At 36.5% G+C, this 16591-nt stretch overlaps 1 protein-coding gene across 8 annotated transcripts in view; it reads right to left on the reverse strand.

Moving 5' to 3' along the window:
• Positions 1 to 10308: 10308 nt before the first annotated feature.
• Positions 10309 to 16591, reverse strand: part of EXD1 (exonuclease 3'-5' domain containing 1) — a 38388-nt gene continuing 32105 nt past the window's right edge. For all 8 annotated transcript variants that reach the window (XM_020877575.2, XM_020877576.2, XM_020877574.2 and 5 more), the window contains one exon: positions 10309 to 11794. In XM_020877575.2, coding sequence (XP_020733234.2) covers positions 11135 to 11794 — 660 coding nt within the window. In that variant the 3' untranslated portion in view covers positions 10309 to 11134. The remainder of the gene's footprint in view (positions 11795 to 16591) is intronic.

A 16591-nucleotide genomic window follows, 5' to 3' on the forward strand; every position in this document is an offset into this window, starting at 1 on the left:
CCACACTGGAGAGAAATTGCTGCAAATGAAGTCAAACTGAACAGGACAGGTAAAACAAAAAAGAAGGAAAGAGAAGCTCCAGATAAAAGTGGGATAGGAAAAAAGAGCCAGAAAATCTCGAAAAGCAAACCAGCATAGATTTAACATTATACAAAAACAACAAAACAGGGAGCTCTGTGAAGGCAAAAAACCAACTGAACCAAGCCTCCTAAAATTTTAGGAAAACTAATTTCACATAAATAAGGGCAACAGAAAAGTGTGCCACTCAAATCCCATACAAGTTTATTGTAAAAAAAAAAAAAAAAGAGAGAGAGAGAAAGAAAGAGAGAGAGAGAATAAGCAGAATAACACACCAATGAAATCATGCCAGAAAGGCACAGTCAAAAAACAGATCCATACTCTAATGTACTAATGCATAAAATGATAAAAGGCATTAAACATACTATATATGAAAAAACACAAGAATTATAAGTATTCAAAAATGATATAAGCCCCCCAAAAGAAATACCATTTTAAAAATGACTAAACTAGATGCAACACAGGAAAAAATCAACACAAGTGATATTTTAAGAAAAGGAGGATGAAAAGGTGGAATATTATTTAAATAAAAATGACAGGAAGAAATTAAAAAAGATTTGAGAGAAAATGACAAATATTGAAGACAGGCAAATAAAATCCAACACATGGGTAAAAGAAGGCTTCAAAGAATAAAAACAAAACAAGGGAAGAGAATAAATACTAACAATGTTACTCAAGGTAGCATTTCTAGAATAAAAAACAAATGAATCAACTAAAGACTACACATTGGAAAAGCATACAGTGTATCTGAAAATAATGATCCAGAGTGATCAACACCAAGATATAATCTAGTAAAATTATTTGGCTTTAAAGAAAAAGAAAAAAAATACTTTGGGCATCTAGGCAAGAACACCACATGACATAAACTTCAAAATAATATTAGACTAGTATAATTGACTTCACTAGCACCATTTTGTGCCAGAAGAAAATGGAGTATATATTTAAGACACTCTAGAAAAGAATATATGAATCGAGGATTTTATATCCAGAAAAACTGACTTTTTTACATCATCAGGAGACCCAGAAATGAGGGTTCGATCCCTGGGTCAAGGAAGATCCCCTGGAGGAAGAGATGGCAGCCCACTCTAGTATTTTTGCCCAGAAAATCCTATGGACAGAGGAGCTTGGTGGGCTACAGTCCATGGGGTCCCAGAGAATCAGACACAGCTTAGAAACTAAACAACAGGAACTCAGGTATGACTGCTCGCATGAGTCTTTGCTAATGATTCTACTAGAGGAAGAGCTTCAGACAGTCAAAATGACTAGAGAGTCACTGACATAAGAACCAGTGGTAAACATTAATTACACAGCTCCTTGTAGATCTAAGACTAAATGAAGATAAGAGATAGATTGTAGTATGTAACAGCTATATGATCTGACAATGTAGATATAACATGATTATCAAAAAATGTGCAAAGAATGAGGACAATAGAAGCAGAAAATATTTTCAGTAATCATAATTTGGTGGTGGTAGTGGTTCTAGGATCACTATTAAGAAACTTCTGTATGTATAATACAATTATCAGAATGCTGCTACTTTTAGAGAGAAGCTAGGAACTGTGATAGATTTGGGGCATCTGAAGGATATACTAAGATGGCTGGCAAAGTCCTATTGCGTGACCTAGGTGATTTCTACAAGGGTGTTCATGTAAGCTATTGAAATGCCTATCTCCTATAAATCCAAAGTATTAACTAAAGAATATTTAAGATAATTTGTAGTTAATGGTGCAGTCACTTTGAAAAACAGCTTGGCACTTCCTCAAAAAGTCAAATGTATAGTTACCATGGATGGATGGATGGATGGTGTGTGTGGATTCAACCCATGTCTCTTGTGTCTCCTGCATTGGCAGGTGGATTCTTTACCACTGGAACCACCTGGGAGCCCCACAATTACCATATGATACAGCAATACCACTCCTAGGTAATGAAAACATGTCCATACAAAAACTTACATGTGAAAGTTTATAGCAGTTTTATTCTTATTGGCCAAAAAGTGGAAAAAAACCTAAAAGTCCATCAACTGATGAGTAGACAAATAAAACATGGGATATCTATATAACACACGGTTATTCAGCAACAAAAAGGAATGAGGTACTGGTACATGCTACAACATGCATGACCCTTGAAAACTTAGCTAAGTGAAAGAAGCCAGCCAGAAAAGAACACATGATATAAGATACCGTTTATATGAAATAGACTGTTGGCTGCTTAGGTCTGAGGAGAGGTGTGAGGGAGGTGAGGAGCAACAACTAACAGGTATGGTGTCTCTTTTAGGGGAGAGAAGATGTTCTAAAATTAGATGTGGTAGTGGTTACAGAGCCCTGAGGATGCACTAAAAAACTGAACCGCCTATTTTCATTTTTTAAATATTTATTTATTTATTTTGGTTGGACTGGGTCTTCACTGCTGCACACTGGCTTTCTCTAGTGTCCATGCACAGGCTTCTAATTGTGGTGGCTTCTCTCGTTGTGGATCATCGGCTCTAGGGTGCGCAGGCCTCAGTCATTGCATCTTGCTGGCTCTAGAGTGTGGGCTCAGTAGCTGGAGCAGATGGACTTAATTGCCCCATGCATATTGAGTCTTCCTCAATGGTATGCCAATCATATCTTAGTAAAGTTCTTAAAAACAGTTTGTGATTGATATGTTTACAGTAAGGGCTCATAAAGCCACAAGTGAATTATTTTCTGGTTTACATGAATTTTCTTCCTATTTGTCTTCTCCTTGGCATCTGTGAGTATCTTGTTCTCCTCACCCTCCTTTTCGATTGCGAATCTCATTCCTTTTCTTTCATATTCTATACTCAAAGCCTAGAAAATATGGTTCATGTCCAATGACTTCAGAGACAATTTACATAGTAATACCCTCCAAAGCTCTCTAGCACAGATCTTTTTCCTGCTCTCTATCCCCATATATTCAACTGCCTATTAGATATATCAATTTCAATATTCCAATGTATCCTAAATGGGACACATGTAAAATCCAAATTACTGTGGAAGCACTATTCCTCTAACTGCCCTCTCAATGGATTCTGTCTATAAATGGCACCAACTTTCAAATAGATATTCAGAACAGAAACCTGGGAATCAACCAAGACTCTTCTTGTTTACCACCCATATTCAATTGGTCTTTTGGTTCATTCTACTTATTAAGTATCTTTCAAAAGCATATTCCTCATTAGCTTACCAACTTCTATATCCCTATCAAATGCAAACATTCAACATTTCCCCCAATCAATGCTAGAGTTTTTGTACAAGTGTCCCTCATACTATTCTTGCCCTTTTTCAGTCCATCCTCCAATTTAAACTGGGATGATCTAAAATCTACATTTCTTTTTTTTTAATCTACATTTCTGATCATCTTAGTTTTTTATTCATAATTCTTCAATGATCTCCATTAATCTATAGGATAAAACATAAACTCAGCAAGACAAATCCTCAGAGCACTTACATTCTTTTTTTTTTTTTTTTTTAGAGCATTCACATTCTTTTTGCAAATTGTCTTTTCCCCACGGTGGACAATGTTGGCTAAAAAAATAAATCAAGGTGCCCTGGATGGATGGATTTATGATACTCTCTCAGTTATACCCTCTCAGGATTTTGAGTCCTGAATCAAATTACGCAGAGATAGAAAAAAAATGTATTGGCACTCACTCACTCTGACACAGTTGAGCAGTTCCTGCTGCCTAGAATTTTGCAGCTGCCCCCGATCCTATTTCCAAGCTTAATTTCCAGCTTTCCCGTCAATACTATGAGCCACTCATTTTTCCAATAAATCCTTTTTGTTTACATTAACACAGTTAGTTCTTTTGCTTATGACCAAAAAACCCTAACAGAGGCATGGACCCTATTTCCCAGCCTTACCTCTCACCATTACACCCTATATGTTTTTCTCTTATAATAGTGAACTCCTTGTAGTTTTCTTAGCCAAAATGCACCCTTCCCCTGTCTCTTATGAAGCCCTTGACACACAACACAATTGACACACAACACAATTGCAAGGTCAAGTGCTATGTCCTATCCAAGGATACTCTGCCTCCTCCAACCCAAACCCCACCATCAATTCACTGGTATACCTTAAACATAACTATTATTTCAATTATAATATTCTCTTACTAGACTCTAGGTTCTTTGGGAGTAGGGACTGTGTCTTTATCTCTGATTCCCCAACACCAGCCCAGTGCCTGGCTCCAAAACGAATGCACAAATGAAGCCTACTATGTAAGACACTGCACAGAGGAAGCTTTGCAGAAATGGTTCAGCGTTATCTCTTTTTTAAAGGCAAGTATGAGTACATGCTATTCATACATGTAATATCTTCATTTTACTTCGTTTAAGTTCTCCTTCTCAGAAAGAAGGATTAAGCACAAGTTTCCTTTCCTTTATCAAGATTTTGCTATTTCATTGGCTTCTTAAAAAGCAAACTATGGATGGCATCCCAACAAGTTACACAATAATGAAGAGAATTTCTTTCCCTTTTCTCCCTCATTCCTGGAACTTGCCATTTTGGCTCTTCCTAAGGAATGTTTTCTTTAGAATGTGTTTCCATTACAAAGCTTTTATTTAGTCATCAGGTGGCTTTCAAGTTATAAACAGTAATGCTCTTTGGGGAATTTGAGAACTCCAGAATGTGGAAGTATCTCATACGAACCAGAGAGGCTATACTGTTGCCTTGTGGAGAGATCAGCAGCACTGGGCTTAAGTTACTGGCTCTTCTGGTTTGTGTTACAATTAAATGCTTTTATCCATTGTTCTGTATGTACCAGTTTACACTCTAGTTTAATGAAGAAAACAGGGGAAAATAAGATATTGAAAGTATTGGGACTTTCCTCATTGTCCAGTGGTTAGGACTCCATGCTTTTACTGCTGGGGCCTGGGTTCAACCCCTGGTCGGGGAACTAAGAAAGATCCCGGGGATGTGCAGTGTGGCAAAAAAAAAAAATCTTAAATGGCAAGAATACACAGAAGAACTATACCAGAGAGATATTAATGACCCAGATAACCATGACGGCAATGACAAAAAATGTTCAAACTATTGCACAACTGCACTCATTTCACATGATAGCAAAGTAATGCTCAAAACTCTTCAAGTTAGTCTTCAACAGTGTATGAACCAAGAACTTTCAGATGTACAAGCTAGATTTAGGAAAGGTAGAGGAACTAGAGATCAAATTGCCAACATCTGCTGGATCATAGAAAAAGCTAGAGAATACTAGAAAAAAAAATCTGCTTCACTGACTACACTAAAGCCTTTGTGTAGATCACAACAAACTGTGGAAAATCCTTAAAGAGATGGAGATACTAGACCACTTGACCTGGCTCCTGAGAAACCTGTATGCAGGTCAAGAAGCAACAGTTAGGACCAGACATGGAACAATGGTTTGTTCCAAATTGGGAAAGGAGTATATCAGGGCTGTATATCGTCACCCTGCTTATTTAAATTATATGCAGAGTACATCATGCGAAATGCCACACTGGATGAAGCACAAGTTGGAATCAATACTACCAGGAGAAAGATCAATAACTTCAGATATGCAGATGACACCACCCTTATAGGGCAGAAAGTGAAGAGGAATTATAGAGCCTCTTGATGAAGGTGAAAGAGGAGAGTGAAAAAGCTTGGTTAAAATTCAACACTCAAAAATTAAGATCATGGCATCTGGTCCTATCACTTCACAGCAAATAGATGGGGAAACAATGGGAACAGTGAAAGACTTTATTTTCTTGGTAAAAGGTAAGGCCACTCTTACCTTCTGAGATGGCCAGCACTCTGTCTGTGGAGTGTGTTTCTCTCTAAATAAATCCACTTCTTACCTATCACTTGTCTCTCACTGAATTCTTTCTGTGATGAGACATCAAGAACCTGAGCTTCATTAAGTCCTGAGACCAGGTGTGTGAGACCCAATTAAAAGACAGTGGGTTCAAGTCCCAATGTGAGTTGCATGGTTTCATGGCCATATAAATTTTGGAATCATCTTGTCAATTTCTATGGGGTTTCCCAGGTGGCGCTAGTGATAAAAAAATCCACCTGCCAATGCAAGAGATACAAGATATGAGTGTTCTATCCCTGGGTTGGGAAGATTCCCTGGAAGAGGAAATGGCAACCCATTCCAGTATTTCTTGCCTGGAAAATTCCATGGACAGAGAAGCCTGGCAGGCTACAGTCCATAGGGTCACAAAGAGTCAGACATGACTGAGTGTGTCAATTTCTATATAAAGCCTGCTTGGATTTTGAATGTGACTGTAATAAATCTATGGATTTGGAATAAATAAATAAATCTATTAGAATTTGGGAATAATTCACATCTTAACAGTACTGAGCCTTCAGTGCTATTTTCCATTTATTTATGTCTTCTTTAATTTCTCTCAGAAATATCTTGTAGTTTTCAATACTTGTCTTGCATATGTTTTATTAAGCCTATCCTTAAAGGTATCATGTTTTTACATGATTGTAAATGGTATTTTTTAAAATTTGTTACTAATTCACCATTGCTAGTATTTTTTTAATACTCATATTATTTTTATATTGGCAGTGTACCCTGTAATATTGCTAAATTCACTTATGGATTTTAGTAGCATTTTGTACACTTCTTAGGATTTTATGTGCACATGATCATGTCTTGCAAAAATAAATTTTACCTTTAAAATTTCTAATCTGTAAGCTTTTTCTTGCCTTATTCCACTAGTTAGTACTTACAGTACAATTTTAAATTGAAGTAGTGAAAGCAAATGTCCTTTCTTGTTCTCCATTATATGGGGAATACATTCAGACTTTCATCATTGTGTGATGTTAGTTTTTCCCCCAATTTTAAAAAATGTGCTAAAGAATATATAAAATTTACCATCTCATTCATTTTTATATGTACTGTTCACTGGTATTAAGTACATTCATATTGTTGTGCAACCACCACAACCATCAATCTCCATAAATCTTTTCAACTTGCAAAACTGAAACTCTATAGCCTTTAAATAATAACTTCTAATTCTTCCTTCCCCCAGCCCCAGAAACCACCATTCTACTTTCTGTCACTATCATTTTGATTGCTCTAGACACTTCATAGTTACTTTTTGTGACTGGCTTATTTCATTGACCATAAGGTTCTCAAGTTTTATCCCTCCCATAGAACATTACAGAATTTCCTTCCCTTTTAAGGCTGAATAATTTTTCATAATATGTATATACCACATTTTGCTTATCCACTCATCTATTGACAGACACTTGGGTTCACCTTTTGGCTATGTTCATAATGCTGCTATGAACATGCAAAACAAATAAAAATATCTCTTCAAGACTCTGTTTTCAGTTCTTTTGGGTATACATCCAGAAGTGAAATTGCTGGATGATATGGTAATTATGTTTTTAACTTTTTGAGCAACCACCATGCTATTTTCCATAGTAGCTGCATTTTTATACCTCCATCAGTGGTGTATAAGAGTTCCAATTTGTCTATAACCTTGCAAAAACTTACTTTCTGTTTTTTTCATAGTAGCCATCCTAATGGGTATGAGATGGTATCTCACTGTAGTTCTGAGTTGCATTTCTCTAATGATTAGTGGTGTTGAGCATTTTTTCATGTACCTGTTGGCATTTTGTATGTCTTCTTTGGAGAAATGTCTATTCAAGCCTGTTGTCCATTTTTTAACCATTTTTGTTGTTGTTGAATTTTAGGATTTCTATATATATTTTGGCTTTGATTCCCTTATCAGATACATGCCATATATATATTAAAAACTACATACTATATATATATATATATATATACACACATACATACTATACATATATATATATATATATATATATATATAAACTATGCAGGGGGGGAAACCTAAGTATAAACACTGATATTAACAAAAATATTACCAGCTTTTTCAGTGTGGTTAGAGAAATGAATATATTTTTCTTCAGTTCAGTTCAGTTGCTCATTCATGTCTGACTCTTTGCAATCCCATGGACTGCAGCACGCCAGGCTTCCCTGTCCATCACCAACTCCTGGAGCTAAGTCAAACTCATGTTCATTGAGTCAGTGATGCCATCTGACTAAATTTAGGGGAAACTAAATTTTTCTTAAGTTTCCCATTTTCCAATTCTATTTAACAGCACATTAATTTTAAAATGAAACATGCTTAAAATGTTGGTTGTAAAAAAATAATAAAATGTTGGTTGTTAGGATTACAAAATGGAAATATACTTGATATAAAAACACAATAAATATATTTATGGTATGGTCATGACTCTGTGTGTATAGATAGAGAATGAGAGAAAAAATTGAAAGAAAAGTGCAAAATGTTAGCAAGTGTTGTTTAATATGGGATGATTGTTGAGTACTTTTTTCCTCTTTATTTTCTAAGTTTTCTGTAAGGTGTTTATTGATGTTACCTTTATAATAAATGCATTTGTATAAGTATACCAGGATAATCATCCTCAGGTCTCCAAGATTGCACCAGGTCTTATCTTGGCTTTCTGCTGAGACTTGCCTCATGTCAGAACAATGATAGGCCTATATATAGTGCATTAAAATTCTATTGTGTAATATTAGGATTTACCAAGCCCATAGCCAGATCCCAGGCAAAGCTGCTGCAATGATTTTTCACACTATAGTTGAAAGAACATTGAATGGACCAAGAAGCAAGAAACATTGTTTCTATTCTCAGAGCAGGATCCTTCTTCAGGGAACTCATTTAATTCTGTTTCCTAATTCCTAAGCCAAAAGGATAGATTGCTGGGAGACTCTCTAACTGCAGATCATATACAGAAAGGTCAGCTCAGAAAGGTGAGATCTGAGCAGGACAGATGTCGAAACTTGGTGCAGAATGAAGCAAGACTCCAAGAGAGTTTGGGAAAGCAGGCAGTATGGTTTATGAACTCTCACCTACAAAAATACTGAGTAAGAACTCAAGGAGTTGGGTCAAGAACCAAAGATTTCCCAAAATTCTGAGCAAACTTTAGACATCTGAGTAATGGCACACAGCATTAACAACAGGGCTTGAATCACCCAAGGACTTTTGTACATTCTATCCAGGAAAGGAGAGTTTCATGGTAGGATCTGACCACATGGAATTTAAGTAGGGAGTCCAGGCTAGAATGGAGAAATGTACAGAGAAAAATGCAGTTCCAGTTATATAAGCATTTCACTAAGAAAATACTATGCTGAAACCCAAAAGTTTCCTTTAGTTCTGGGAGGCAAAGTACTTCTCAAAATAGCACTGTCCAAGAGAACTTGTTGAAATGATGGAAATGTTCTGTATTTGTAATATTCAATACAGCTACCCAGGTAGCTCCTGGTTAAATGGAACTATTGAGTAGCAAGTAGTAGCCACTGGGTTTATGGAAACACACAGCAAGTGCAACTGAATTTTTAATTTTATTTCATTTAATCAATTTAATTTTAAATGTAAATAGCCACATATAGCTAGTGGCTACCATATTGAGCAGTACAGCAAAGGTCCAACAGAATCCTGTTGTTCTTTACAGTCACAGAACATAAATAATGAAAAAATTCTGTTTTTAGATATGAAGAACATTACATTTTTCTTTGTAGCCTGTATACAAACATGTATAAATGTTGTGTGTGGTATGGTTCCATAAGGTGCTAAATCAGTTCCACATATTTCTCAGAAATCCATGCCCTTTCCAGAGTAAACCTAGATTAACCACTTTCTGGGATCAACCTGAAAATGCATTCACCCAAGATGAACCAGAAATCACCTTTGCTCCAAATGAGCTTCTAAACTATGGACAAAGTGAGACACAGCACCCACAGGGCTGAGTTAACAGCTCTAAGGCCTGCCTTCATCTTTTTTTTTTTTTTTTTTTTTGCCTTCATCTTAAGCTCAGACCAGATCTGGGCTCTGGGGTTTGGAAGGCACAGCTGGACGTTCTTTCAGTGGTACTCACCACAGAATCAATGAGCACAGACAAGGATATTCCTAAGTGAAAACTGTCTCTAAGTTTTCCCTAAGTGCAATAAATAATAGAGGCCTGTATAACAGTCAAATTGCCAAATTTCTAGGGAATTTCATGGCGAACCAGTGGTTAAGGCTAGGCACTTTCACTGCTGTGGCCCAGATGCGATCCCTGGTTGAGGAACCAGGATTCTACAAGCTGTGTAGTGTGGACAAACAAACAAACAAACAAACATACAGATTTCTACTCCGGATTCTAGACTTAGAAATGCAGAAACATTCCAATTTATTCCTACCCTGATACAATGAAGAAAAGTGAGAGATAACCTAATGCCAAAACAGGTTTATTGCTTATTATACACAAAAGAATGTGAGCAACTTGCAAGTATTCAATATAAAAAGACTCAGGACAATTTGCCTTCTTTTCACCCTAAGAAAGCATACCATCTCCAGGCAAACAGAGTGCAATCAAACTTAAAGTTTACATAACAGACATACTTTAAAGAAGTCCCTGCTATTTAGGAAAAAGGACAAAATTGTCTAAAAGTAAATGAAATGTAAAAAAACTAGAACTGTTATACTGATTCCTGTAGTAACATTAACTATTGTTTGTCTATAACATAAGACAGACTGAAAACTTAAATTGAAAAATAAAGTTGGATTTTTTTCAGCTTTATTGAAGTATACCTGATAAACTTACTTATTAGTATTTCAAAAAGGAATAAAGTTCTGATAACCTTGTTGGGTATCATTTTTTTTTTTAAACTTCTGGCTAAGAGTTTTACCAACCCCCTTCAAACCAAAAAATACAACAAAAAAATTTTAAGTATAGGTTCTTCCAGACACTAAGTCCAAAATTGTTCCCTTCTTCAAATCTTTTAAACCCAAATTATGAGAAATAATTTAGTCTGGCCACAGGGAACATTTCTACAGAATGACATAATCAGAAAATCTACTTCTTCCATTATTTAACTTATTCATTCCCATCCTAATCAAATTCCAGGAATACAGAAAGTAAGAGGATATAATTTTCCCTAAAGACTGTGACTGAGGTAAAACTGAATTTACAACATGAGAAACTTAAGCACTGAGGAAGGCCCTGATGGCAGAGGAAATAAGCCACCTTAATGGCCTCAAAAACAAATTGCAGATCTCTAAGGCAGATTGGGAGAATCTGGATTTAACCAGGAATCAGTCTTTTCCAAAGCTGGGCAGGGAGGAAGTGTGGGAAGCCCAGCTTTTCTAAAAGGATGAAAAATGCTACTTGGAGACACTCTGGTTTCCTGAGGAAGGGAAGGAGACACTGAAACATCTTGTTTTGCACCTTTTAGATCTTCCTTGTTTTCCACCATCAATAACTGTTCTATCTCCTCTTTCAAAGATAAACTTGTCTGAAATTCTTGTTTAGGTATCTCGAGATGTTCTTTCTGAGTTATTCTCTGGTCTTTAACCCCCTCTGACTCAGGGTAATTTAGGTTGTAACTGGTATCCTCGCTGGCATCTTCCTTTGTGGGAGGTAGATATTGAGGCTCTACTGTGGTTTGTTTACTCTTAGATTCTTCTTTCAGTAAATTTACATCCTCATGAGATGTGATATTTGGAGTTTTATCTTGTGTAGAATTTTTACAAAGTAAGAAACCTCGTACTTTTCCCTCTTCCCCTGCTGTCTCAGTCACCGATTTCTTTGGATGTAGTACTGTCCTTATTAGGAGTCCCTGCGCATTTACTCTATATTCTTTTGCCGCTCTCTCTCTGCGCTGCTTCTGGAAGTCCTGGAGTTGAAGCAGTTCCTCCGGGAGCTCCATACATGTAGGCTAAGAAAAGAAAATGAACACAAGTCTACTATAACTAAACTTCTGAAAATAGTCCTTAAAATCACTTCTACTAAACAGTATTTGGCAAGCAAGCATCTATTCAAATATGTTCTTATGGCACCCTCTAGTGTCTTCAACTATAATAGTACTATTTCAGTAATTTAAAATATGTTGAATCCAGTTTTGTATGTTGTACATGTGTGCATACATAAAGATTGTACAAAAAAAGTAAGGGTCCATTCCAATCTTGCCCCAACTGCCTTAGCAGGTACACCCTGTAAAAAGCAGCTTTTTGTGAGCCTCCCAGAGACAGCCTTTGCATATTTGATTTCTTACTAAATATCTTTTCATTCGATTATATTTTTCAGTTTTTATTTTCCTCCAACTTTTTATTTTGATAACTCTAAAAATACTTAATACAAATGGCAACGTTATATTTTTTCCATCTTTATTTTTCCAACTAAAAAATTTGTCTTAAGAGATTTTTCCATGTTGGCAATTTTAATGGCTGTATGGATATACCATATTAACCAAACCGTTGTTATGGATGGATATTTGGGTTGTTTCCAGTATCTTGTCATTACATAAATGCTATAATAAAGGATATATTAAGAAAATGTGCTCTCTGTTATGAGGCAAATAATTTTTCCCAGGTTGCTTGCCCTTTGACTTTGTTCACAGTATTTTCACTATACAAAATTTTTGAAGTCAAATTTATCTTTTTTGAATTCTGAGTATTTCTGTTGCACAGAAAAGCAACCTCTCATACAAATCAATAGCAAAAAAATAAATAATCTAATTTAAAAGTGAGCAAAGGACTTGAATAGACAATTTTCCAAAGAAGATATTTAGATGGCCAACAGGTACATGAAAAGGTGCTCAATATCACTATTCATCAGGGAAATGCAAATCAAAACCACAAGTGAGATATTATTAGCACTTCTTAAGATGTCTATTATCAAAAAGACAGAAAACAAGTATTGGTGAGAATGCGGGACAAAGGGAACTCTCATACACTGCTGAGAGGAATGTAAACTGGCACCACTACTATGGGAAACAGTATGGAGGTTCCTCAAAAAATTAAAAATAGAACTATTATATGGTTCAGCAATCCTATGTCTGGGTACATATTTGAAGGATTATGAAAGCAGGATCGTAAAGAGACAGGTACATTCCTTGTTCACTGTGTCATTGTTAACAATAGTCAAGATATGTAAACAACCTGTGTCTATCAACAGACAAATGAATAAAGATGTGGTATATATATATATATATATACACACAATAGAATATTTTTCAGCCATTAAAAAGAAGGAAGTCCTGCCATTTGCAATAATATATTTGAACCTGGAGGGTTATGCTAAGTGAAATAAGCCAGAGAGATAAAGAAAAATGATACATGGAATCACTGATAGATTAAATCTTAAAAAAAAAAGCATCAAACATGTTACTTCATAAAATAGAAAATAGAATGGTGGTTCCCAGGGGCTGAAGGAAAGGGAAATGGGAAGATGTAAGTCAGAGGGTAAAAACTTTCAGTTTTAAGAATAATAAGTAAAAAACAAACAAACAAAAAAAAGAATAATAAGTTCTGGGGATCTAATGTACAGCATGTTTACTATAGTTAATACTTGAAAGTTGCTGAGAGTATATCTTACGCATTCTCAGCACACACACAGAAAAAAGGTAGCCATGAGGTGATAGATGTGTTAATTATCTTAATCTTGGTAATGATTCCACAATGTATGTCATATCATAACGATGTACACTTTCAGTTCAGTTCAGTTCAGTCCCTCAGTCGTGTCCGACTCTTTGCGATCCCATAGACTGCAGCACGCCAGGCCTCCCTATCCATCACCAACTCCCAGAGCTTACTCAAACTCATGTCCATTGAGTCAGTGATGCCATCTAACCATCTTATCCTCTGTCGCCCCTTTCTCCTCCTGCCTTCAATCTTTCCCAGCATCAGGGTCTTTTCAAATGGGTCAGTTCTTTGCATCAGGTGGCCAAAGTATTGGAGTTTCAGTTTCAACATCACTCCTTCCAATGAGTATTCAGGACTGATTTCCTTTAGGATGGACTGGTTGGATCTCTGTGCAGTCCAAGGGACTCTCAAGAGTCTTCTCCAACACCATAGTTCAAAAGCATCAATTCTTCGGTGCTCAGCTTTCTTTATAATCCAACTCTCACATCCATATATGACTACTGGAAAAACCACAGCTTTGATTAGACGGAACTTTGTTGGCAAAGTAATGTCTCTGCTTTTTAATATGCTGCCTAGGTTGGTCGTTAACTTTTCTTCCAAGGAGTAAGCGTCTTTTAATTTCATGGCTGCAGTCACCATCTGCAGTGATTTTGGAGCCCCCCAAAATAAAGTCTGCCACTGTTTCCACTGTTTCCCCACCTATTTGCCATGAAGTGATGGGACCAGACGCCATGATCTCAGTTTTCTGAATGTTGAGTTTTAAGCCAACTTTTTCACTCTCCTCTTTCACTTTCATCAAGAAGCTCTTCAGTTCTTTACCCTCTGCCATAAGGGTGGTGTCATCTGCACATGAGGTTATTGATATTTCTCCTGGCAATCTTGATTCCAACTTGTGCTTTATTCAGCCCAGCATTTCTCATGATGTACTCTGCATATAAGTTAAATAAGCAGGGTGACAATATACAGCCTTGATGTACTCCTTTTCCTATTTGAAACCAGTCTTGTTGTTCCATGTCCAGTTCTAACTGTTGCTTCCTGACCTGCATACAGATTTCTCAAGAGTCAGGTCAGGTGGTCTGGTATTCCCTCTTTCAGAGGGAATTCTCTTTCAGAATTTTCCAGTTTGTGGTGATCCACACAAAAGCTTTGGCAAAGTCAATAAAGCAGAAATAGATGTTTTTTTCTGGAACTCTTTTGCTTTTTCAATGATCCAGCAGATGTTGGCAATTTGATCTCTGGTTCCTCTGCCTTTTGTAAAACCAGTTTGAACATCTGGAAATTCACGGTTCATGTATTATTGAAGCCTGGCTTAGAGAATTTTGAGCATTACTTTACTAGGGTGTGAGATGAGTACAATTGTGTGGTAGTTTGAGCATTCTTTGGCATTGCCTTTCTTTGGGACTGGAATGAAAACTGACCTTTTCCAGCTTGTGGCCACTGCTGAGTTTTCCAGATTTGCTGGCATATTGATGCAGCACTTTCACAGCATCATCTTTCAGGATTTGAAATAGCTCAACAGGAATTCCATCACCTCCACTAGCTTTGTTCGTGGTGATGCTTCCTAAGGCCCACTTGACTTCACATTCCAGGATGTCTGGCTCTAGGTGAGTGATCACACCAATTGTGATCATCTAGGTCATGAAGATCTTTTTTGTACAGTTTTTCTGTGTATTCTTGCCACCTCTTCTTAATATCTTCTGCTTCTGTTAGGTCCATACAATTTGTCCTTTATTGAGCCCATCTTTGCGTGAAATGTTCCCTTGGTATCTCTAACTTTCTTCAAGAGACCTCTCTTACCCATTCTATTGTTTTCCTCTATTTCTTAGCACTGATCACTGAGGAAGGCTTTCTTATCTCTCCTTGCTGTTCTTTAGAACTCTGCATTCAAATGGGCATATCTTTCCTTTTCTACTTTGTTTTTCACTTCTCTTCTTTTCACAACTATTTGTGTAAGGCTTCCCCAGACAGCCATTTTATTTTTTGCAATTTTTTTCTTGCAGATGATCTTGATCCCTGTCTCCTGTATAATGTTACAAACCTCCATCCAGAGTTCTTCAGGCACTCTGTCTATCAGATCTAGTCCCTTGAATCTATTTGTCACTTTCACTGTATAATCGTAAAGGATTTGATTTAGGTCATACCTGTATGGTCTAGTGGTTTTCCCTACTTTCTTCAATGTACGTCTGAATTTGGCAATAAGGAGTTCATGATCTGAGCCACAGTCAGCTCCCAGTCTTGTTTTTGCTGACTGTATAGAGCTTGTTCATCTTTGGCTGCAAAGAATGTAATCAATCTGATTTCTGTATTGCCTATCTGGTGATGTCTATGTGTAGAGTCTTCTCTTGTGTTGTTAGAAGAGGGTGTTTGCTATGACCAGTGCATTCTCTTGCAAAACTCTATTAGCCTTTGCCCTGCTTCATTCTGCACTCCAAGGTCAAATTTGTCCATTACTCCAGCTGTTTCTTGACCCCCTTCTCTTACATTCCAATCCCCTATAATGAAAAGGACATCTTTTTTGGGTGTTAGTTCTAGAAGGTCTTGTAGGTCTTTATATAATCATTCAACTTCAGTTTCTTCAGCATTACTGGTTGGGGCATAGACTTAGATTACCATGATATTGAAGTGGTTTGCCTTGGAAATGAACAGAGATCATTCTAAAGTTTTTGAGATTGCATCCAAATACTGTATTTTGGACTCTTTTGTTGACTTTAAGTACACATAATTTTGTCAACTCTTCCTCAATAAATTTGGTGAAGACATTTTCCTACTGTGAGATAATTTTCTTTTAATACTTTTGCCATTAATTTCATAATTCCATTTTTTTATAAATACCTGATCCATGGGATTTACTTTGGTGTAGCAAAAGATGTAACAATACAACTCTGATTTTACTCCTTCCACAGTGGTTAGTCAATTGTTTAAAGCCATTTACTAAATAATTTTTTTCTCACTGATTGGAAAGTCTACCTTTATCCCAATCATTACTGATATATATGAAATCTATGTCGGGGTTCTCTCCTCTCTTCCACTGATCTGCCTATACATGTATCACTGACATTTAACGTAGACATATAATATGTTTTAATATCTGA

This window comes from Odocoileus virginianus, chromosome 6 (assembly GCF_023699985.2).
Source record: "Odocoileus virginianus isolate 20LAN1187 ecotype Illinois chromosome 6, Ovbor_1.2, whole genome shotgun sequence".
Taxonomy (NCBI): Eukaryota; Metazoa; Chordata; class Mammalia; order Artiodactyla; family Cervidae; genus Odocoileus; species Odocoileus virginianus.